General features: G+C 39.1%; 1 protein-coding gene across 7 annotated transcripts; it reads left to right on the top strand.

The window, feature by feature from the left end:
• Positions 1-297: 297 nt before the first annotated feature.
• CCDC15 (coiled-coil domain containing 15) lies at positions 298-21,458 on the top strand. Of its 7 annotated transcripts, none has more exons than XM_087875618.1 (11): positions 298-415; positions 1,643-1,847; positions 2,463-2,612; positions 7,354-7,536; positions 7,645-7,761; positions 8,409-8,516; positions 9,870-9,971; positions 11,066-11,169; positions 15,700-15,915; positions 17,483-17,631; positions 20,426-21,458. In XM_087875618.1, exons 2-11 carry the CDS (start codon positions 1,674-1,676, stop codon positions 20,542-20,544), a joined length of 1,422 nt encoding a protein of 473 aa, XP_087731744.1. In that variant the 5' UTR covers positions 298-415; positions 1,643-1,673; the 3' UTR covers positions 20,545-21,458. The 7 variants fall into 7 exon arrangements, 6 of the variants coding, with proteins under 6 accessions (XP_087731744.1, XP_034292886.1, XP_087731743.1 ...); XM_034436995.3 differs by having other exon boundaries at positions 8,409-8,549; XM_087875617.1 differs by having other exon boundaries at positions 372-649.
• Positions 21,459-24,954: the final 3,496 nt, after the last annotated feature.

Below are 24,954 nucleotides of genomic sequence, written 5' to 3'. Positions count from 1 at the left end.
GCGGCCGCCTGTATTTTTGCCGCCCTTCCTAAAGCATCTCCAAATATCTCTGCGCTTTCGGGCTTCCCAAGCCTCTCAGCTCCACTTAACAGCTTCAACAGCGAAAGTGGGATGTGGCCTTTAATTTAAACCCAGTCAGCTGATTGGCGCAACCAATATTTAATAGGAGGGGCCTTGAGTTGAAGGGCGGGGTTAAACTTCAAACGGACCCTCCTTCCAAAGCACGGCCAAAGGCTGTAAGAATATCCACCAATCACATGCCCGGGCCTGTCTTACTATGACATCACTGCCGCTTCTACGCCCGGATTGGTGCCCGGGGAAAGACGGGGAGGAGCCATCGCGCAGTTAGAGCGGAAGCGGCGCGAGGTTTTAAAACGACGGTTGCAGAGAGAAGCCAAGCGGGCTTTTTCTGAGGGTGAGGAAAGAGACGTGAGCGCGTGGAGACAAAAGGAGGGGGAGCTGGTTGCCATGGCAGCGGCGCTACAGGTCAAGCGGTACCGGTGCCAAATCTCGCGGGAGGAGGGGTTGCCATGGTAGCGGTTGAGTCCGAATCCTAGCCAAGCCGGGAAGGTGCGGGACGGAGGTCGGCCTCTGGGATGGTGTGAACCCGGAGGGACGCGATCTTTCCTGCGGGGGCTGTTGCCAACAGGTGGGAAGGTTCCCCGCGGGCCCGAGACCGGAATGAGGGGCTCCCCAGTGGGTTCTCTGGGCGGCGGGAGCCGTGGCTGGTGATGGCGACGATTCCACAGCCTCGCCAAAATGGCCTTACGGTATTAAAAAGGTTGGCAGGAAGCATATTTACGAACTTCGGATGGGTGGTGTGGGGGCCAAAAGGAGGTAATTGAGGGGTTCCAGAACAGTATGAAGGCCCAATGTAGTGACAACCGCACCTGCTTGTCCTTACCTGACTACCTATATTTATATGATATACCCCACCTTTCATAAAGTTCCTTGCAGAAAGAGTCACCTTTAATGCTAAGAATTGCTCAGATGTTTACAGGTGTATGGACAGACCTGCAGACGGTCAAGCAAATGAGCAATGCATCTATGTAATTTTTAATTGTTACATCCCATCTTTTTGCCATAGAGCACAACATGGAAGGACACACTACCAAACAAAGAAGAGAATTGTATTTAGCTCTAGTTCCATAACCATAATCTTTAAATCGCTGATGAAAACTCAGGAGAAAACTAAAATACCTTCTTCTCACCCCCATTTTTTTTTGTTCCAGCCAGTTAGAGACACTTAATTCTGCTTTAATTAAAGCTTTTAAGGGGAATTCATATAAGAGACAGACTTTATTGATAGATGATACTAAGTAAACAAGGGATTGTGTGAATATTTGTAATGATTATGCAAGAAAAATTAAATTTTAACGTGTAGGAAAATGATCTTAAGGCAATAAGAGGACTCTGGCGATCTCAGCATTGTAGGGCTACTTGATCTCTTAGAAAATGTCACAAGAAACTTCGCTGGCTTTGAGAGAAACAGGGCAAGACAGGTTTTATTTTTTTAGTAAGTTTGTATTTCCAGTTAAATTAGCAGCAGCTATCTTTAAAGGATGATTCTGGCACATAAATAGAGCTAGAGGTTTTTTCTTATAAATTAATGCTTATTAAGCATGACAGTGTCTTTCCATAGGAAACCTTGGCCTTACTGTCCTGTTGCTGAGATGGTACCACCCAAGAAGGGGCTACAACAACACGGTTCCCAGAAAATTGCCCAGCCTAATTTGAGGCCTCCATCAGTCAACTGGAATATATTAGCAGGAAGAACTCAGTGCATAGCACCTGTTGGGGCCTGGGTGGAGAGCGCCCAAGATAATGGAGAAGAGAGCCCAGTTTTTGTGAGTATTAAGTTTCAAATTACCTAAATCAATATCAAAAATTCAGACTATTAAACCATCTGGTTCACTTTCTACTCCAATTGGCAGTGGTTCACTGAAATCTCCAGATGTTGGAGATGGAATCTAAAACTTCTTCAGGTTGTAGTAGTTATCTAACAACTATTTCTGTTCTGAGGAATTCTGTAATGGTAGTATAGTTTTGAATGGTAAACATCAAAACAACTTATAGCTTTTAGGCTGTGATTTATTCCTTTTCTTTTAATTAAGCTAATTGGGGTGCCTGTGGCCCTGCAATTCCTGTCATCTCTGGGTACCATTCTGGGTAGGACCCAGAGATACTGGAATCTAACATCTGGAAGGCCACTAATTGCTATTATGTTTTAATTAGAACCCTTGTTCATTGTGTTAGTGGTACAAATCAAAAGTATATATTTAATATGTGTCTTCAGTATCAGTAGAATCTATCTATACAAAGTGATCCTAAGAATGCTTTCATGAAGACAAGTGTGCTGTATTAGCAAAACTTAGTAAGCATTAACAGCAAGCTTGATGCTGTTCTGAAATATGGTTCCCTTGTGATCTGTTTATCTGTTTTAATGCTAATTATTTCTACAGGCTACAGCTATTCAGATTGAAAAAGAATACAAAGAACAACAAAAAGAAAAAGAGAAAACACTGAAACATTTTCAGCAGGAGGTAAAACGCAGGGTGAACCAATGTGTTAATCTAAAGAGGAAACAACAGTTGAAGACATCTTACGAAGCTGTAAGGTTCTATTTCTTTTAAATAGATACATACCCTCGCACATGCCCAAGATGGCGACTCCCGATGGAGCTCCGGTTTTACGGGGGTAATGTCCTGACAGTTGGGGGTCCTTAGGGCCAATTACCCATCTATGGCCCATGGTGTGTTGAGAGGGCTGATTTGCCGATCCGATGGGAGCATTTTCGGCTCCGGAAGACCTTCTAGGAGAGCGATTTTGTGGCTTCGCTCTCTGAAACAGCTTATAATGAGACGGGCGGTGCTGGTGGGATTTGAGTCAGCGAATTTGGGCCGATAACTTCATGACAGCCGGCCCTACATTCATCAGAGGCTGCCGGATGGATGGCGATATACGGCTGCGATGACTGTCTGGCACCCTGGGCTGACTTCGTTAGACCCTTGGCAAGATTGGAGGTTGCCTGCAGAGGCCGGCGGTGGGCGAAATCGGTGTGGAGGAGGCCGATGGTGGTGGCAGTTTAAAATTCCAAAATGGCGCCCGAAATAGCAGTTACAGTTGGCAGTTACAGGCAGCAAAAACCAAAGCAATTTAGAGACCAAAGAGGCCTCAGAAAGGAGAATAGGGACCTTTCTTATTTATTTTCAACTGATCTCCTGGGCAATGGAAAGATGCCGATCCTTCCATTGTTGGGCCAGCTCTGGATTACCATCCCAGAGGCCTCCCCCCTCTCTTTCTATAGGGGAGGGGGTTAAACCTTCATGCATAAAAGACCTAAAGAAAGCTAAGGAGATTAGAAATGATTGTTATATCTATCATGGGGGCTTTGCTTCTACAAAGTGACTGCCTTATTCCATCTCCCCTCCTGTATTTTTATCTCTTATCGCCCTTTTATGACCAGATATTCGGCTTTTTGTGAATCATTTGCTATCCAGGTTTGTTGTTTCCTGTATATCAGGATGAGAATTTCCTTACTTCTATTTCATCTGAGTCTCCCTGGATTTTCGCCTACTATATATATTTCCCACAGACTATCTGTATCTCTAATCTCAAGGATTGGCTATTCCATCTATGCCTAGGTACAACATTGAAAGAACAGGACTATAGCTGCTGTTTTCCTCCCTTATATCTGGTTGCCGTGAGAGGGTGATCGATGTTCACATCTGAGTTCAAAATGGCTCTTTCTACCGCTGATATGAGAGTTCAGCAGGACTAAAATGACTTGTACCTCTAATTGATACTCTCTCCACAGGACCCTGGATAACTAGGACATGCCTACCAGCTATAGACTATCTAGCTACAAAATGTACTCATTGGGAGAACTCCTCAAACTGCAAGATGCCCCGCTCTCGCAGGTCTGGCCCTCTTCTTTATCGAGGGCCTATCTCGATGACGGACTTTGGAGTCCGGAGAGATGGCATACAGCAAAAAGAGGGTTATGGGGTTTTTTAGGGAAATTTCTTAATAAGATTTTAAGGGATTCTGGGAGGGGGGTAGATTACGTGGGTTCGGGGGAAGACCCGCGGGGGAGGGTATCTGGGCCAGCCGTAGGGCATGGCATGGGAGGTGTGAACTCTGGGGTCAAGGAGATGATTAGATCTTACGATACAGATGCCCATAACATCGATACTGTAGGTGGGAGGGGCAGATATGGTGGGAGCAGGGGGGCACATCATCCTAAGGGAGTGCGTCCTCGCTGTTTACAATCGGTGGCGCGCTCCGACCCTCAAAGCTCTTCTCGTTCCCCAGGTTGTACGGAACCCCGGGCCCCAGGCCTTCGGCTGATGCTGTGCAATGCCAGGTCCGTGGTAAATAAAGCCCCCCTCATTTGTGATCTTATTCAGGAGGGGGGTGCGGACCTGGCGGGTATTACGGAGACCTGGTTGGGCCAGGAAGGGGGAGCCCCCCTTGTTGATATGTGCCCACCAGGTTTCCGTGCTTTCCATCAGCCAAGTTCTCAGGGGAGGGGCGGAGGGGTGGCGGTTGTTATTAACGAGGGTCTTGGACCAAGGGAGGCCACTGTTCCTCAGACGGCTGGATGTGAGTCCCTTCTTGTGAAGTGGGGTCATAGGGTGCAGTTGGGCTTGCTAGTCACGTACCTGGCTCCCTGCCATGTGGCAGCAGCCCTGCCTGAGCTGCTTGATGTTATAGCCGCGGTGGCTGTTGACACCCCCAGGCTTATGGTCATGGGGGATTTTAACCTGTCATCAGTTGGCGAGACATCTGAGGTGGCTCGGGAGTTCATGGCTTCCATGACGGCTATGGACCTGACCCAGTTAATTTATGGCTCTACTCACATGGGGGGACACACACTGGACCTTGTTTTTGTCTCTGGACAGTGGTTGAGTTATCTCGAGATAGGGGATATAGTGATTGAACCCTTGTCATGGTCAGATCACTCCCTCCTTCGCCTGGACCTTCGAACCACCACACCCCGCCGCAGGGAGGCGGAACCGACCAGGTGGTTCCGCCCCAGGCGCCTGATGGATCCTGAGAGATTCCAGATGGAGCTTGGGCCATTTCCTGAGGTTCTAGCACATGACTCGGCTGAGGACTTAGTGGCCGCCTGGGATAGGGCGGCGGCTGATGCTTTAGACCGAGTCGTGCCTTTGCGGCCTCTGACCCGGTGCCGGTCTCACCTGGCTCCTTGGTATACTGAGGAGCTGAGGGAGATGAAGCGCCGGAAAAGACGCCTAGAGAGCAGTTGGAGGGCTAGTCGTTCTGAATCCGACCGAACACTGGTAAGATCTCATATTAAGAATTACCTAGTGGCAATAAGAGTAGAGAAGAGTAACTACTTTTCTACTCTTATTGCGTCATCAGATAATCGCCCAGCCGCCCTGTTTAGGGTGACCCGCTCTCTGCTCCATCAAGAGACGCGGGAAGACCCCTTGGAGGGTAGAGCTGAGGATTTTGTACAATATCTGTATGACAAAATTGCTCAGATTCGTGAACAGCTAGACTCTGACTGGATTGATCCAGAGGAGATGACGGGCAGGTCCTGAGAATATTATTTGGGAAGAGTTTGATCCTGTGACTCCCGAAACTGTGGACAGGATACTGAACAGACTAAAGGCGACCACATGTTTATTGGACCGTGTCCATCCTGGTTGGTACTGGCCTCCCGGGAGGTGACACGAGGCTGGCTCCAGGAGATTATAAATGCTTTTTTGAGTGAGGGTGTCTTTCCCACCGTCTTGAAAGAGGCGGTGGTGAGGCCCCTCCTCAAGAAGCCCTCCCTGGATCCAGCTGTATTAGCAAATTATCGTCCTGTCTCCAACCTTCGCTTTGTTGCAAAGGTTGTTGAGAGTGTGGTTGCACGACAACTGCCTCAGTACCTGGATGAATCGAATTATCTAGATCCGTTCCAGTTGGGATTCAGGCCCGGGTACAGCACAGAGACAGCATTGGTCGCATTGGTTGATGATCTCTGGAGGGCTCGAGACAGGGGTTGCTCCTCAGTCCTCCTGGATTCACGGCTGTCTTTAGAAGAGCACCTGACGGCCGTGACCGGGAGGATTTTTTATCAGGTTCGCCTGATTCGCCAGTTGCGTCCCTTTCTGGATCGGGACTCGTTACGCACGGTCACTCATGCCCTCGTCACCTCCCGCCTGGACTATTGTAATGCTCTCTACATGGGGCTCCCCTTGAGCACCCGGAGGCTCCAACTGGCGCAGAGTGCGGCCGCGCGGGTGGTAATGGGAGCGTCATGGCGCTCCCATGTGACACCTCTCCTGCGCGAGCTGCACTGGCTCCCGGTGGTCTTCCGGGTGTGCTTCAAGGTTTTGGTTACCACCTTCAAAGCGCTCCATGGCTTAGGACCTGGTTATCTACGGGACCGCCTACTACCACCAATCGCCTCCCACCGGCCAGTACGCTCTCATAGAGAGGGACTCCTCAGGGTGCCGTCAGCCAAACAGTGTCGGCTGGCGACCCCTAGGGGGAGAGCCTTCTCTGTGGGGGCACCTACCGTCTGGAATGAGCTCCCCCCAGAGATACGGAGGATTCTGGATCTGCGCACCTTCCGCCGCGCTGTGAAGACTTTTTTATTCCATCAAGCGGGCTTGGCCTAATCTCCTCCCTATTTTAATATGTAAATTTTAATCTGTTTTTAAATTATTGGGGTGTTTTAATCTGTCTGGGCCAAAATGATTTAATTTGATTTTATCTGGTTTTAAATTTTGTGTATTTATGTATTTTATTGCTTGGCTGTTCACTGCCCTGAGTCCTTCGGGAGTAGGGTGGTATACAAATAAAATAAAATAAAATAAATAAATAAATAAATGTGAATTTCTTGAAAACTGAATTTCTGTGCAATAAAAAAACATCAATTTAGTTTGGAGAGTAGTTATTTTAATCTGCCTGTTTCTTTTCCTATAAATGAAATTATTTTAACATAAATAACAAAATTGTTGGGTGATCTTGGTTTTTGAATTTTAAAAGACACCACTCCTTAGTTCCACAGGCTACTTAATTACATATTTCAATGTAACAGCAATTCTATTGCTGTTAAGCCTTTTTGAGATTATTTTAGCTCATATTTACTGCAATCTAACTTTCAGATATCTATCTTTTTTCCAAATTTTTAGAAAATAATTTAATGGAATCCATTTGTCAATAAATCAATATTTCAAGGATTATTTTTAATCGTATCCGTTTCAGTTTAAAACTACTGATCTCTTCATACAGTGTATTTATGCTTTTCCATCATTTGATACCTATTTCTTTTCCATTGTCATTTTAAGCTTGTATGCATCTCATTTTCACACTTTTTTTCTCTTTTGACAGGCCCTGAAAGAAAGCTCTGTTATTATAGGATTTTCAGATTCTGCTTTGCAGTTGACCCCTAAGAAAAATACATGTCTCTACAGATATACCAGAGATTCTGCTATTGGCAATTCTAATGACAAAGTCACCTACGTACAGCAAGCTGATTACATGCCGGAGCAGTTCTCGGAGCTAGCCAAAACAGTAAATGTTTTTTTCTGTTTTCAGTTCTCTGACTTAATACACGAATGACAAGTAAACCCTGTTTATAATGTGTGCTATCTGCTTCTTTGTATAAATCTCTTCTTTCAGGTAAGGAAAACGGTGCAACAGGTCCGTCACAAACTAGCTTCTCGAAAAGCTGTTCCAGAAGGAAATGAACCTCCAGAACATCCAGGAGGTGCTCATCAAAATCCTCCAAGAAGACAGGTCATTAGCACAAAAATGCTTATAATGTCATGAATGCTAAGAACTGTAGTATTTGCATGTAAAGCAGGGAATTAAATTTCCATTTACTATGTTTTCCCTAAAAACAGTAAATCAAGACATGGCAAGAAAATGGAACATTTTGAATACCACTTAGACTTATATAACACTTCATACTGTTTTAAAACCCTCTCTAAGCAAACCCTACAGTCAGCCTATTGCCCCCAACAATCTGGGTCCTCATTTTACTGACCTCAGAAGGATGGAAGGCTGAGTCAGCCTTGAGCTGTTGAGGATCAAACTCTTGGCTGTTGGCAGTTAGCCTGCAATACTGCATTCTAACCACTGCACCACTATGGCTCCTAAATATAGGCGTGGATATCCTGGTTGAGAATTCTGGCAAATGCAGCTGAAAATCAAGTGGAAGTTATTAGGTTAGAGAAGGATTTTCCTTGCACCAAAATAATTATGCAAGCTTGGAGGGACACATTTCCACGTGATTTGCAAAAAAACCTCAATGAACAGAGGTCTGTCATTAGACTTTATTTGCTTGATTTGCTTTCATTATGCCCAAACCTAGACAGGATTCAAATGAGTTCCTTACTGAACCTGAATGTTTGTTTAGATATCTATATCCTGCTTTTTAACAGCAAGCAGAACCTTGCAACAAAACTACTCTAAGCCCAAAAGAGGGTGATATGGGAGAACTTCCTCTGAAGGGACACCATGATCTTCCAGCTGAACTTCAAGAACAAGAGGTAGGAAATTGGGACAACACAGAATTTCAAAAAGTAAGACTTCTCAATTATGAGATTTGTAACTAACATCTAGTTCAACTAACCATCTGCTAGGGCTTTACATTTGATAGTTCCAAGGAAATGGGCCTTCTCTGCCATGTCATCTGCCTTATGCAACTCCCCACCCCACCCCCAGTTAACTCTATCCCTGTTAATATTCCAAAAATCCCTCAATATCTGGTTATATCACCAGGCTTGGGAGTCTCAGGGAACCAATAACATTCTAAGATGGCTCCACTATTGTGGTTGATATGATCACTCCACACCATTAAATACCATTAAAATGTATATTTTAATTTTTAATAATATTTTAATATATGTTTTAATTTTTATAATGATGGCTTTATATATATGTATGTTATATATATCTTCTATTTCATTATTTACACTCATTTCTTGTGAGATGAATAGCCATGTAAATTTGATATATAAATAAATAATCTGAATTATGTTAAACACTTTTGGCAAAATATTGGCATTCTTGGTACCTTCGTTGAGAGACTGTATTATTGAAGTGAAAAGCTGCTCCTCTTATTTGCCTGTGAATTCTTGAACTGAACATTAAAATGCTTTCTATTTTAGTACAGACAAGTAGCTCAAGATTCAAACAATATATGGCTAAATTACTGTAGCTTAGTTATAATATAAAAACCTTTCAATTTTTTTTTTGTCCTAACAAAACAGGTCCAAGAAATGTGATTTAGGCATATATTGATGTATTGCAGAAGTTTTATGCATTAATTTTTCTTTTGCCCTATAACAATAATTGCATATTGCTGATATAACCCTTTTTATATGGTAAGTATTAGGTAAATTGCATGGACAATTTTGCAACATAATAGTGAAATACATCATGGTTAGGGCTGAAGGTTATAAGAGATTTTCTGAATTGACCCTTCATATATAATGGGATTGCCACCAAAGTTTTTATAGTTGTGTTCTTCACAACATAAAGACACTTTTCAGGGAAAAATTAATCTGGTGGGGTGCAGAGGAGTGTTCTGTTTTGCTTTCCATGTTATTTCGCATACATATTTTAGGCTGTTGTCCGGAGATTGGGGATTTGGTACAGTTCTGTATAGCTCTTTATCAAAACCAAAAAAAGTTATTTTCAGTAACCAATAATAGTAATAGGATGCAGGATCTTATTCTTTGCTTGATAGTGTGGGTATGTTAAAGCTTGCACTGTTACATAACAGGCAAGAAGAAACATTTTGAAAAAATTATGGAAAAAGCTATCCAGGTTTCAATGGTAGTTTTTTATGATCACATGTATGATTATTTCAAAAGTTTACTCTCTGTTTTTTCTTCCAGGTAAATAGTGATACCTTGAAAGATAATAATCCAGCTAATACTGAGACTCGTGCTGTTCATATATTCTGGCCTGGAATAGAGGAGGAACAATCAAAGAAGCAGGTATATAATCTTACATTAATTCACCTTATTCAGTGCTATCATGACTGAAAGGGAGATTCTTTGATCAGGTACCTTATTATGTATCTCATTGCTGATCCCTGAGTAAAGATTAGAATTATTGTTTCTATCCATAGGTGGCAGCACTAGGCAGCCTGACCTAATCCCAGATGTTACCAAAATCAGCATAGGTCAATTTGGATAGGCTGTCTGAGAATTCCAAGGCCGGATAGTGAAAAATTTATATATATAATATATATGAAAACTTTTTGTAACAATTCCTGTGTGCAGTTGCTAGGAGTAGATTTGTGTGTGTCTTTATTTAATTGTGGCCTAATTACAAGCCAGCAGAATGAAGTCTACCTGAAGAGATCTGTTTGGTGAACTTCTCCAATAAATTATAACAATATAAGTACAAGTATAACCTTGTAATATGTAACAATGAAACTCCCTAATTATGGAACGCTAAAAAGAGCAAGCACTAAAAAGTGCTTACACTGTAAGCTGAAATCTTACACTATAAGATAACACAGAGATAGCTAATGTCCCAATTCATGCATGTGTGTGAGCAGGTATGTAAAAAACAAATCCAAACTGTCAATAGACAATTTTTATTTTTGAAAATAGGCCAGATTTAACTTCCAAATTTTCTATCTTATATGTGAAATGTCCAGGTTCCTTGGTTGGAGGAAAAAAGAGATAAAATTTTACATTTTTGTGTTAATAGAGCTAGAGATAGATTGTGTATTATGTCTGAGCTTAATGATACACTTGAGAAACCTTGCAAAAAATTTTAAAACATAGTCCACTGACTTGCAATCTAATAGGATTCAGATGAGATTCGAAGGAACAAAAAAATATACTGGTTCATCATGTATTAATTCTTCATTTAATTATTTCATGCGAATTTACTCTAAATGCAACTATTGAGAACACAAATGATAGGTGGTCCAGGTTAAATCACTGGTATGGTCCACGCTGTATTTATTTGCCTTTGCTGTGGTCAGGAAGAAGAATAAAGTAAAAATTTCCTTGGTGGTACGTGGAATAGCACGATACAGCATTAGGATCCAACTGAAACTCTTCTTTTTCTGTAGCACCAAAGCCAGTATCTGAGGTATAGGCGCCTCTTCATGGATATCGAAAGAGAGCAAGTGAAGGAGCAGCAAAGACAGAAGGAGTGGCAGAGGAAAATGGACAAGTACACATTCAGTAGATGACCATTCTTTTTTGCCTATAATCTCTTGAATATAAAAAAATGATTGCTAACATTGCTCTATACTTTTGAAAGCAAAAAGTCTAAGGAATTATTGGGTGGTAGCCACTCATTTTTGATTTCTAAAAATGTCTCTATGGAGCTCAAAAATAAAGATGAAACTGGTATTTTACTGTTCACCATACCAGCTTCTCATTTCATTAATTTTAGTGGCCAGGAGAGTATCAGAAATAACTGACAGCTGGCAACACAGCTGTTCTGACCTATAGCTTTCCTTTTCCTGTCATAGTTATGGGGCCTTGGTGCTATAATATCTCACTTGAACTATAGTAAAATGAAGTTTTAAAAAATGGTGCCAAGCTATGTCATTGTCATTTTTTAAAAGCATATCTGGGCTCCAGGGGAAATTTTTTTTTATTGGATATATTTTTAAAAAATGAAGTGGTAAAGAATCTTAGAGAGGTCACCTGGGCAAGTTGTACATTGAAGCAGAGATTTACTTTCTCATAACATCTGAGGAATCTTCTCTCTCTTTTTTTTATTGAAAAGTTTTAAAATGTTTTACAAACAAATTCCCACCCCTTCCCCTTCCCCTCTCCCTCCCCTCCCCCCCCCGACTTCCCAGAGCAAAATACAGGGTATTGCATTTAACAAACATAATCTAACATAAGCAAACTATAAACTCTTAACTTCCCCTTACTCTTTAACTCCGCCATAGGTGAAAGTAGAAGAGAGAGAGAGAGAAAAAAAAAATCATCTGAATATTTCATTCATAAGCTATTTACAACTTTTTAGTCCCGTATTTGTTTTGTATATAGTCAATCCATCTTCTCCATTCCAGTACATATCTTTCATTCGAACGGTCCTTCAAATATGCAGAAATTTTAGCCATCTCCACCAGATTGGCTACTTTTAATGTCCATTCTTCAATAGTAGGTATTTCTTCCTTCTTCCAGTATTGCGCCACCAAAAGTCTGGCTGCCGTTATTAAATTCAAAATCAAATTGGTCTCTACTGTACATCCTTCAATTATACCCAGTAAAAACAACTGTGGAGTAAATTTTATCTTCCTTTTAAGAATATTTTGTATAATCCACCATATCTTAATCCAAAATGCCTTAATTTTCTTACATGTCCACTATACAAGAAAATACATTGCATCATCACGTTTACATCTCCAACATGTAGGTTGTAAATTCGGGTACATACAGGCTAACTTTTGGGGATCTAAGTGCCATCTATAAAACATTTTATAAAAATTTTCTCTTAGATTTTGGGCTTGAGTAAACTTCACATTTCTAACCCATATTTTCTCCCATACATCCATAGATATTGATTCCCCAAAGTTTTGTGCCCATTTTATCATACAATCCTTCACTAACTCAGTTTCTGAATATTTCTATCAGTGCATTATACAACCTTTTAATATGCATTGGACTTTGATCTCTGATTTGTTTTATTAAATTTTCTTCATTTTGCACAATACCAATTTTCTGATCTTCTTTCCACCTAGTATACAATTGCCCATATTGAAACCAGGTTTGAATTTTCCTTTCTTCCTTTAATACCTCTAAAGATTTTAATTGCAATATACCTCTTTCCAAAATAAGAAGCTCTTTATAGGTAGTCACATCTTGTTTCTGCTCCACACTTATATTTTCTATCATATGTCTAGGTATTGTCCAAACAGGTAATTTGTTATTTAATTTATATTGATACTTTTTCCATACACGTAACAATGCATTTCTTAATATATGACTTTTAAAATTCTTATCCACCTTTTTATCATATAGTAAATATGCATGCCATCCATATAACAAATCATACCCTTCAATATTCAATATTCTCTCTTCTGTTAAATTAATCCAATCACTAATTGCTGAGAGCACAGCTGCCTCATAATACAATCTTAAATTAGGCATTTTGAGACCTCCTCGTATGTCTTGCATTATTTTCCGTTTTATCCTTGGTCTCTTTCCTGCCCACACAAAATTGGTAATACCCTTCTGCCATTCATTCAAATTTCCATCTTTTTTCAGTATTGGTATCATTTGGAAAAGAAATAAAAATTTTGGCAAAATATTCATCTTTACTGCAGCTATCCTTCCCAGCAATGATAATTGCATTTTTTTCCAACTTTCCATCTCTTTCTGGATTTTTTGCCACAGTACTTCATAATTATACTTGTATAATTTCGCATTTGATGTTGTAAACCCACTTTTGATGTTGTAAACCCCTAAATATTTAACCTTCTTAACTGATTCAAATCCTGTTATTCTTTCAATTTCTTCTTTTTGACTTGTAACCATATTTTTAATTATTATCTTCGTTTTCCCTGCATTAATTTTAAATCCAGAGACTTGTCCATATTGGTTAATTATATCCATTAAACCTCTAACTGAATTTATTGGTTGGGTCAGAGTCACAACCAGGTCGTCTGCGAATGCTCGTACCCTGTAATCCTCATTCCTAATTTTAATTCCCCTTATTTTATCTGAACCACGTATTTTATTCAACAAAATTTCCAAAGTCAAAATAAACAATAATGGAGATAAAGGACATCCTTGTCTTGTCCCTTTTCTATATTAAAGGTTTCCGTTAAACTACCATTAATTATTACTTGTGCTGTTTGTTGCTGATATATTGCCTTATGAGGAATCTTCTATTATAAATTACTTGGCAGAGCCTTTTTATTCAGGAGAGAATGCTGTCTTTTATTGTAAGTATTTGGTTAACTTACCCTTGCTCCCATAGCGTTTTACTAGTGAAAACTTTACAATGATGCAGTAAAGTCTGGACAAATATTGAGTTTTAAAGAGATTGCCCAAGGGAGAAAAACAACAGAGTTAAATGGCTACGTTTTCTTAAGCAGCGTGGTTTTCTAAAACAAATATTTTTCCTTTTAAATTCTTGTATTTTTCCATTGATTTGAAGAGCTTTTGATTTAGTAAGCTGGCAGCAGCTACGCAATTACCCTCTGATGATTTGGGCTGAAGGTTGATTTCACCCACCATTCTGTTTTCATGCAGTGACTAACCAGACCTCTCTAGGAAGTCTAGATATGGCATAAACACAACAACTTGTTTGTGCCCTATTGACTAATATTTGGGAATATCTTTTTTCTGAATATGGCTATTTCCATTAATTATGTGACTGAAGACTGTTGTGAGAGACTGAATTTGAATGAACTTTTATGATTTTATAATGAAAGCTCTCTTGTACCATTCCTGTACAGGTAGTCCTTGACCAAAATGGAGCCCTGAATTTATGTTGCTAAGTGAGAAATTTGTTAAGTGAGTTTTGCCCCCTTTTACAGCTTTTCTTGTCACATTTGTTAAATGAATCACTGCAATTGTTAAATTACGGTATTTTTCGGAGTATAAGACACACCTTTTTACCCCCTAAAAGGGGGTGAAAATTTAGGTTTTCCCCGCCCACCCAGTGGCCCCTACCCTTTGGCCTCTGCCTTGCAGCAGTTACCTCCTTGCAAGCAAACAGCAAGAAAAAACAGCTCCTTTCAGCTTCAGCACAGACTAATTAGCACAAGTTGATTGGATCGGCCTCCCGACTCTCAGCTGATTTGTTCTCAGCTGTTTTGTGCAGGGCTCTGCTGCTTGGTGCAAAGAGGTAAATTGCTGGAGCAGATTTTTTTTTCCTTGTGCTAATCAAGCTATGCTGAAAACGAAAATGAAAGTAAAGCAGGCTGTTGGCTGTTTGCTGCAATGAGGCAAAATTGCTCAGAGGCAGAGGGAGATTTCTTTTTCTTCTTTTCCTCACCAAAAAAGGTAGGTGCGTCTTATACTCCAAAAAATATGGTAGTAACCCACTTGTTAAGTGAATCTGGTCTCCCCATTAACTTCTCTTGTCAGAAGATCATAAAAGTTGATTACATGACCCTGAGACATTGCAACCGTCATAAATATGAACCAGTTGTCAAGCATCTGTATGTAAATCATGTGACCACAAGGATGCTGCAACGGTCATAAGTGTGAAAAATGGTCATAAGTCACTTTTTCCAGTGCCATTGTAACTTTGAACAGTCACTAAATGAACTGATGTAAGTTGGGGACTACCTGTATACAGAATTCTCTAGCTGATATACTCTTTTTGTCAATATTTTTGTTAGAAACCTCTTATTTCTCTTCAGTTTTCTTTTGCACTGTCCCTAGCTCTTTTATACTAATTATTGTTTGGAGATTTTTTGTTTTGTTCTAATGTATAGTTGGTTAGAAACCAAACATTTGCAGGTAAAGGGGGAAAAAAGTTGTAATGTGGAATACACAGTCAAGTATACCATGCAGAAACTTGCTAAATAAGATGCAAAGCTGATTGTTATGTTTTCAGTCTGCTGAAACTAAAGTAACAATAATATGCCTTTAACCAGATTTTATAATCTTCCTTTTATTTCATATAGAAATTTGATAGCATAACAGAATGGACAGCTGTGTTCCTCTAATATTTGATTCTGTACTCCAATAACTAATTCTGAATGATTGGAAATTTTGTCTGCTACAGAATTAGGAAAGAAAAGGAGTATCAGCGCCGTGCAGAGGAACAGAGGATACAGGAGGCACAGCGAGCAAAGGAGAAAAGGACACAGGAGATGGCGTCACAAAAAAATGCTAACCCCAGGGGGAAAGCCTGTGAAAAACTGCAACAACTGAAACTGGAAGAGCCAGAAGAAAAGAAAAAAATAGTGGAAAGAGTACAAAAAAATAAAGAATATTCTAGGTGAGTTAAAGTTTGGAATCCAATAAACATGCATTTACAAGCACTGCCAGACCAGAACAAACATTCACCTAGTCCAGTCTCCTGATAAAGCCTAAAGGCCAAGGTCTTTCTTAGTCCCTAGTATCTATTTGGGAGATAAATGATGGGGAGCACCACCAGTACAACCAAAGGCAGCTGAACTTCTCCAGGTATTGAGTACAGGTAATTCTCAACTTACGACCACAATTGAGCCCAAATTTCTGTCATTATGTGAAACATTCATTAAGTGAGTTTTGCCCCATTTTACAACATTTGTTGCCATGGTTATTAAGTGAATCACCATTGTTGGTAAATTAGTAATACATTTGTTAAGTGAAACTGGTTTCCCCATTGACTTTGCTTGTCAGAAGGTCACAAAAGTTGATTACATGACCCTGACCACTGTAACCGTCATAAATGAGTCAGTTGCCAAGCATCTGAATTTTGATCACGTGACCATGAGGATGCCTCATAGTCGTAAGTGTGAAAAACGGTCATAAGTCACTTCAGTGCCATTGAAACTTCAAACGGTCACTAAACAAATTTGTAAGTCGAGGACTACCTATATTTCTAAGAGTTCTATCAAGTTGCTAAACCAGCAAACATAACCAGTACCTGGTCAAAATACTTGCAGATGCTTCCAACCAACCTTTTCACTTGGTTATCTTGCTCCAGGATATTACAATAAGTTGGTGATAATTGTAGGATTGACAGTTGTAGGAATGGTCCCATTGGTCAGGCACAGCAGCAGCAGCAGCATGTGATTATGGACAAGCAGAATGACCAGAGGCCACCTGAGGCTCCACATCCACTGTAGAACATTAATACAAGAAGCACTTGGAGAAATGGCTGCCTCTGTGAGCCTATCAATTTACTTGCAGCTCTCTTCTGTGGGCCTCCAGATGATTAGAATTGAGGAAGCTATCAATAAAAGACAGACCTTCCTGAATTTTTTCAAGCATTTCAGATATGCAGTATACCCAGGTTTAAAAGATCACAGTAGGGGAGAGGGAATGTCCGTTATTTCTGAATGCCCATTAAATTGGATATAACATCGGATGAAAATACAATAAGTCTCATCTTCCTGAACTATTAAATCCAGGCTTCATTATATTGCTGATTCTTATCTGAGGCTTGTATTTTGAACTTACTGTAGTTATATTAGGTTTCAATACCTTTTCTGTAACTATGTGATTGAAGATGTCCTATGTAATGATGTAGAGTATTTTTTAAAAAACAATTTAAATTATCTAATGTTAATACTTTAATTACTTTAATTTTAATCATTAAACATTTCAAGAGCTTATGTTAATTTGCACACCGATTGAAAATGACACTTTATGAATCTTGCAAACTTGATTCTAGTCCATAAAAGCTTGTGTCCCAGTAAACCTAAGTGACCTTATAGCTCCTTGTTTGGTTTGGTTTGCTTGTTTGTTGCAGAAGAAAAATAGTTGAAATATGTTGAACAGATTTCAGCCAGGAAATTTGGTTGTAGCACTAAGGCTTTAAAATTGTTGCTGAACAGGGAAAAAAATGTGTTTTGCAGATATGTGGAAGCATTACGAGCCCAGATGCGAGAGAAGATTGACATGTATAATATACATTTGCCTCCCTTGTGCTTTTGTGGGTCAGATTTCTGGGACACTCACCCCGATAGCTGTGCCAACAACTGTATGTTCTACAAAAACCACAAAGGTATCATATTTGGAAGTCCTCCTTGTTCCATTACTTTCAGTACCGGCCCTCCTCATTTGGATTTGATTCAGTGTGTTTTAAAACAGCTGGTGCAATAGAGAAGGCAACTCAGTGCACCACCGGTGATGTCACTGTCCGTGACAGATGTGCAAACTGACATTGAGTGAGATAATTTTTCTAATCTGCCATAACTTTGGGCAAAGTATTGTTAATTACAGTTTGTGTGGAAATATTTTCTTCCACACTTTTCTCTTGCAATTGTAGATATAAGATTTGAAACAAATTCGGCTTCTGCTCAGTTTGAGAGCATTTCAGTTCTGTGAAAGGGAGAGCTTTGAACCTAAGTTACAGTTGCAGTAACCAGCTTAAAAACATTGGCAATTAAATACCACATAAAGAACTGAACAGACAGATTCTAAATCTGTAGATGTACATTAAACAACAAAGATAGGTCCCAAGATTGCCTGCTGTGATCAGGTATTGTTCATTCAGAACTTAAAGCAATATATCTGTTCAAAGCTCTTGAAATGAAGTGAAGAAGGTGGGATACTGTACTTCACAATAGAAGTTGCTCAAACTTAACTTTCATTCTTTGCCTATCTACAGCTGTACATTCTGTTTGGTCACACAAAATCCCTGCTGCTTCATACTGTAGTAAATATTTTTAATTATTGTTCTCTCCTTTGAAGAAACTCCTTTGTATAAAAAAAGATTTTAATACCTGACTTTGTGTATAATACAAAGACTTTGAATTGTGATTCTTACAGACAAGCAATGCAATGTAAAGAAAGAAACTATTTTGCTGTATCACACTGATAAAACTCACAGCCTTGCAGTTAGATAAGAAATTCTCTGAACTGCCTTAGAGTCAGGATGCGTGAGTTGTGTGGCCATATAAATTTTCTTAATAAATAAATTGCCATGTTGAGTCAGGTTGAAAATCTATTGAGACTGGCATTCTGTTGCTAACTGACCAACAAGATATGATTGGGAAAAACAAAAGCTATGAAAATGGAACTCCCACCCCAACTGCTGCCTTCCTAAAATTTGGTACATTGACATTTAGAAAAGAAACTCATTTTCCTTATATATATATATATATGTATGCATATTCTTTCTAGCCAGGTTTTACCTACGTAAGCTAAGATGTTCTACAGCCCTGGTTCTGTGAAATCTCATTCACAAGTTTCTGGGCTTTTTTTCTGCTGACAAACAGCAATTCTGTGCTGCTCTTTGGGATATATATGTATATATATATACTGATACCGTATTTTCCGTCGTATAAGATGACTTTTTAACACATGAAAATCTTCTCAAAAGTCGGGGGTCGTCTTATACGCCGGGTGTCGTTCTCCTATAACCAGGCAGACCAGCCCGAAAGACTCTGACGACCCTTAAATGGCTCTGGCGATCCAAGCTCTGACGATCCCAGCTTTGCCTGCTAATCAGGCAACTTAGCTGGGATGCCAGAGCCATGTAAAAGGAAAAAAGTTTTTTCCTTTTACGTGGCTCTCAAGCTCTGATGATCCCAGCTGAGTTGCCTGCCAATCAGGCAACGCAGCTGGGATCGCCAGAGCCATCTATCCAAGCTCTGACGATCCCAGCTGAGTTGCCTGCTAATGAGGCAACTCAGCTGGGATTGCCAGAGTCCTGTAAAAGGAAAAAAGTTTTCCCCCTCCAGCTTGCTTACCTTAGCTGCTAATCGCAATGCTTGCCTTGCTTCGCTTGCCTGAATCCATTCCATCAGCAAGCCACTCCCTGCCTGCAATCAAGCAGGCAGGAGTTGTGGACTTCAACTCCCAGAATTCCTCAGCCAGCAAAACAAAGCTGGCTGAGGAATTCTGGGAGTTGAAGTCTACAAGTCTTAAAGTTGCCAAGGTTGGAGACCCCTGATCTATTGGGTAAGTTTTTTTCCCCTTTAGGAGCTTTAAAAAAAATAGTTAATTGGTTTTTTTTTTTAGTTGTTCTTTTTTAGACCTAGCCATTTAAAGTTTAGGAAGTTTTAAATTTAGTTTTCATATAAAAATAAAAATAAAATAATATTTGTGCAGCTTTCTGAGATTTAGTGTGTTTCTGTAGTGTTTCACTCTAACTACACAAACACACAAAATCTCACAAAGCTGTATGTGAAATTTTGTGTGTGTAAAGTGTGAAAGTTGTTTTTTTGGGCTTTTTGTGGCTGTGTGAGGTTCCTGCTTGTTGCAGGGGCCATTTTGGGTCTAGCATAGCTGCTTTTACATTGTGGGTGAGCCAGTTGTGTTGTGTTGTGTGTGTGTAAAGTGTGAAAGTTGTTTTTTTGGGCTTTTTGTGGCTGTGTGAAGTTCCTGCTTGTTGCAGGGGCCATTTTGGGTCTAGCACAGCTGCTTTTACATTGTGGGTGAGCCAGTTGATGTTTTTTAATTTTTATTTGGTGTATGTTGGAAGAGGGGTAGTCTTATACGGTGAGTATAGCCCAAACCCTATATTTTAACAGGAAAAGTCGGGGGTCGTCTTATACGCCCAGTCGTCTTATACGCCGGAAAATACGGTGTATGTATGTATGTATGTATGTATGTATGTATGTATGTATGTATGTATATATATATATATATATAAAAAAACAATGATTAACCTGTGATTGTACCTTATGGTAGTAAAATCCATAAACATTGTTTGAACTACTACATTGATTGTATAGCCTCTACTATTGTAGAGGACAAAATGTTTAATTTCCAAATAGCACATAACATCATGCTTTCCATTGTTTTTGCCTTCAAAACTGTATATATCCCAATAAAGCTAATTTCTCTTTCAGTGTATGCTCAGGCTCTGCAAAATGTCATCTCATCTTGCGATATTTTGGACAGGGGCTCAAACACAAGACTTTCCGTCCATACATTTGCTGTTGTACATGCTCGTTCTAAAAATTCCTGACAGAAAAGAGTGAAATTGTTGCCTCCTTCCCAACCCTGTCTGAAAGTAGGTGACTATGAACACATCACTTCTGAATTTTCTCCCAGATTGGATTAAAATAAATAGATTCAGAAGAGAAGTCTTCTTACATTTCTTTACTTTTCTGAAAGTAATATTCTGTGTTTTATTTTTTACAGGATACTAATTTGTCAAAAACATTAAATTCTTTGTTATTTATTCATGGGTGGAAAATGTTCTTAAATCAATTTTGTGCCCAGCCAGAGCTGTATCTGTCAGCCTGTGAGATTTCTTGTGCCCAAAGTTTAGGTCGGTTTTGTGCTTTGGGGGTGGGATATGTTATTAAAATACATTCTGTCTCACATTGAATTTCAAACCAAGATACCTGCTTCCTCCAAGATTTGGTAGTGTAAATTGTAAAATGTAAACCTTGATCTTCGGGAAAACTTTTGAAAGGGATTACTCCAAAAGACCAGAACTGCTACTAATCATGACAATGCTTAGTCAGCATCAAGACAAGATGAAGGAATGTTCACATTGAAAAAATTGAGAATGTAACCCAGTTTCTAGAATAAAATGAATGAGTCTCCTGAACAGTACTTGTTTTTAATTTGATGTTGGGTTGGGAGTCTCTTGTTTGTGATTTGCACATTTGACATAGGACAACTAAGAGTCTTGAAGTAATACACATTTCTATGCATTTTTATTATTTGGATATATATTTGAACAAGGAATCCTCTGAACTATATTTAAAAAGTGAAACTTTAAAACTGAGTTTTTGGTATATAGTATATTGACTGAAGAGATTGTTATGTCAGCTTGTCCAATTTTCAAGCTTTGCAGATCTGTTAGATAACCTGCAGACAAAGAGTTCTTTGCTCCTGACATATTCCAATAAAAACGTTTTATGTTTTATATCCAAGTGTCTACTGTCAATTCTGCTTATCTGTTGTGAATTCTGGGAATAATAGCATGAAAAAGATTTGCTACTGAACCATGTCGGCTTCTTTTAAATTGAATTGCTTATAAAATGTCGCAATAGAAAGTGAGAAGATTATAATATATAATTACATTTTTAATGTCTATGTGTCTTTCCTGCAACACGGGATGGTATAAAAATAACTTCAGATGTTATATTTGTTCATTGTTTAACCAAGATTTTTAAATAACAAAATGATATTGACCTAAGAGTGTTCCAAGTTGCATTACAGGTGACTAAAACTGGTCCCATTATACTCTTAATTACCCCTAAGGTTGGTAATGTTGGTTACTAGACTCTTGAAAAAAACAAAATAAGTATTAAATCCTCAATAATGAAAATGCTTGTTTCTGTTCTTTTCTCTTCAGCAGATGTAGTAGAGTTACTATGCAAGCTTATGATTTCTTAAAATATTCAGAATATTTTCCACTGACAGAATAGGAAAATAATGTAAATATTTAAATTCCTATAAATCTGGGCATATAAGCTTTATCCTTGGATTTTCTTTAAATGGTAGCATTAAACAGGATTCTTAAACATGTAAATATAGAAGTTAAAAATCTTGCTCAGTCTAGTTAATGGTTACAGCAAGTCTTTACGTCTTTTCTGATCGTTCATTTCCAAGGACAGTCTCGTCTTGTAACTTTAGCACCATTTTAAAGTTCAATAACGTTCTAAATGGGTGGGAAAAAATTACATTTGTACTTAGTTATCTTGGCTTTTTCCTACTAAAGGTCTCTACTCTGGTATACATTAGTATTTTACAAAGCTGTATTGGAAACTTATCTTCACCTATATTTCTATCAGAATTAGTCTGCTGTGTCATTTCTCTAAATTGCATTCTTTGTATTTTAGACTGTTAGAGAGTGGTAGTAAGGATGAATAAAAATATGAAACAACTACATTTTAGGTGCAATAACAAGCAAAGACAAGGTAAAACAAGTGTGGTATTAACTGAGACTCCTAGTCTCCCCATTTGGAACTCTTCATTTTTTGTAATTTTATAATGTTTTACATCTTTTAAATTTTTTAATCCTAAATTATTCAGGTTTTAATATTTTAATTTATTAATTAAATTGTACACTGCCCAGAACCTCTCTTTGAGGGAGATGAGTTATTCAGAAGCTTGATTTTATATATGTAAAAAAATCTGCTTTTTAAAAACTGGCTCTTATAAACTGCTTATTTAATAAGCAAATTTCCCCCTTTATCTGAATTTCCATTTAAGAAGTGATAGGTGAAAGAAAGAACAATGGCTTTTCTAATATTATTACTATCATTCTACTAGAGGTTTTGTGGAACTGGAGAGAAAGCGTGTTGTGCTAAACCAACACTGCCCCCGACTATAGACCTTGGTAATCATGATATGCCAGGTTTGCTAATTGTGTTGCTATTGTTTCTCTGCCTGGTTAACAAGGCAGTAAATTCTACATCTGGGATCCAGTTTCATTCAGACTGCTCTGGATCCTGAACCCAGAATCATCATCATCTCCTTTTAATGATCCCATAATCCCTTGCGGGGTGGAATCTGGGCAACTGAATGGAGCTAGTAGTGTTTTAATGGCCCGATGCCCTTCCTGTCACCAATGCAGAGTTTTGTTTAGCAGATATATTCTCGTTGTGCACAGAGAGAGAAATATCTGCCTCTACCTAGGATGGAACTCCACCACACCACTCATCCTGACCCCAGAATGTGCAATATGAATTCAGATAAGATCAACCATAATACTAAATTGCTTTGCAAACAACTGGTTCACACAAAAAGCAAAACATAATAGGCTTGGGTTGGGTGTGTTCTGTAAATTCAGACTTTTTTTTATGGCATGTTTTTTTGGATGAACATTTTAAAAATGTATTTATATTGTATTTTTATCTTGGTCAGCCACTTAGAGTCACTTATGTGAGATGGGTTTCCATATAAACAACAGGTTTACTGGCAAATGTTGGTTGCATGCTATTAGATGGATTCATGTAGTAGCAAGGATAAGAAAAATAAAATAAGAATAAGAATTCATGAGATGAAAGAACTGTAAAAAAAAAAAAGATTAAAAGCTTAGATTTGGCTCAAAGCTATTCTGAAAAATCCACTGCCTGTACAACATAATGGGCTATGCCAATTATATATTGGATCTGGAAAGTTTATGCTATAAAAGTGTGGAATTTATTGGCTGGCTGGTTCTCCCCCACCCCCTCAAGTAAATGGGCCTCTTCTATGTCTCACCTTACCTGAAGTAACCTTGCTAGGTAGGGCCATAGCAACCTGTGTTTTTCTCCAACTGTGCAGAGGGTCACTTAATTGTATGATGCTGCTGATAAAAGTTAGGTTTTAATCTGCTAATGAGAATGAAGTACAGCCATACATCTATAGAAATGTTCCATAAGGGAAAGAATAACTATGACTTGAGATGTCTTGGCTATGTAGATGGAAACTGTAGTTTTTTGGCAAACTGTTTGCAATTTGATTGAAATACTTTTACTACCTCTAGAAACAGACAAATGAGAACATACGGTATATTGCAAAGCCTAATTGGCTTCACTGTTAGAAATGCTCCTGGAAAAAAGATCAAGAGCCAAGAACAGTTGCACAGTGACATTTGGCTCTGTAGAAAAGGCAGATTTGGCTGGGTTTATTCCCTAATGACATCTGTAATATATCACATAGGAGTTCCATGAAGTTCCATGTATTGCCATCCACAGTACTGGTCCCTATGTTTCCTACTCCATTGCCAAACCATAATCACAACAGTGAATATATTGATGATCCTCATTTCCTGCATATCTCTATGGACTGAATGATAAACAGATCTACTTGATAAACATATCAATTTATTTAGAGTATGAAAGAGAGTCTTTTTCTGTGCCTCATAATAGCTTGGATATGACATAATGGGGACTTTATTTCAAAACTTTCCACATTATGGAATTCCCTTCAAGAACCCTGATGCTATTTAAAATTCATGCTGGTTTTGTTTCTCAAATTTAAGCAGTTTTGTTGTTTTATAAGCTAAATACTACTAAGCCAGAGTTCATAGTTTGTAAACAACAGTTAGGGCCAATGGAGATATTCATCCACCCTCTTCCCAGATTACTTTTACCTAGTTTATCTTGGAACTAGACCTTGTGTATTATCTACTTTTTTTTAATGTGGTTGTAAGACCTATCAATAAACTGCCTACTTAGAAAGTCCATTCCTGGGTTGTAATCCCCCAATTTCCTTCAGTGTGAATATTTGGAGCATTTTCTCTCTTTTAGAACTGTAGGGTATCTAGATTCTACAAAGTGACCATCCTGAAAGTGACAGGTCCCAAGCTATAAAGAAAGCTGCCACATAGATAATTGGCAAAAACATTCAGTCAGCAAGATCTAAGTTGTTTATGAGCTTTAGTGTAACTGCTGACTTTAATGCAGTGTAACCATCTTGAGTTTCCATTGCA

The sequence above is a fragment of the Pantherophis guttatus genome, chromosome 9 (genome assembly GCF_059756535.1).
Source record: "Pantherophis guttatus breed Tessera chromosome 9, ASM5975653v1, whole genome shotgun sequence".
NCBI lineage: Eukaryota > Metazoa > Chordata > Lepidosauria > Squamata > Colubridae > Pantherophis > Pantherophis guttatus.
This window is presented reverse-complemented; position numbering and strand designations above follow the sequence as displayed.

What these genes read in the sequence shown, in the direction of transcription:
- CCDC15 (XM_034436991.3), top strand. Translation starts at nt 732, where the DNA reads ATGGCGACGATTCCACAGCCTCGCCAAAATGGCCTTACGGTATTAAAA. An exon ending in GGCCTTACGGTATTAAAAAG is followed by an intron (nt 782 to 1,642) that starts GTTGGCAGGAAG and finishes GTCTTTCCATAG; the next exon opens with GAAACCTTGGCCTTACTGTC. An exon ending in AAAAATAAAGAATATTCTAG is followed by an intron (nt 15,916 to 17,482) that starts GTGAGTTAAAGT and finishes TGTGTTTTGCAG; the next exon opens with ATATGTGGAAGCATTACGAG.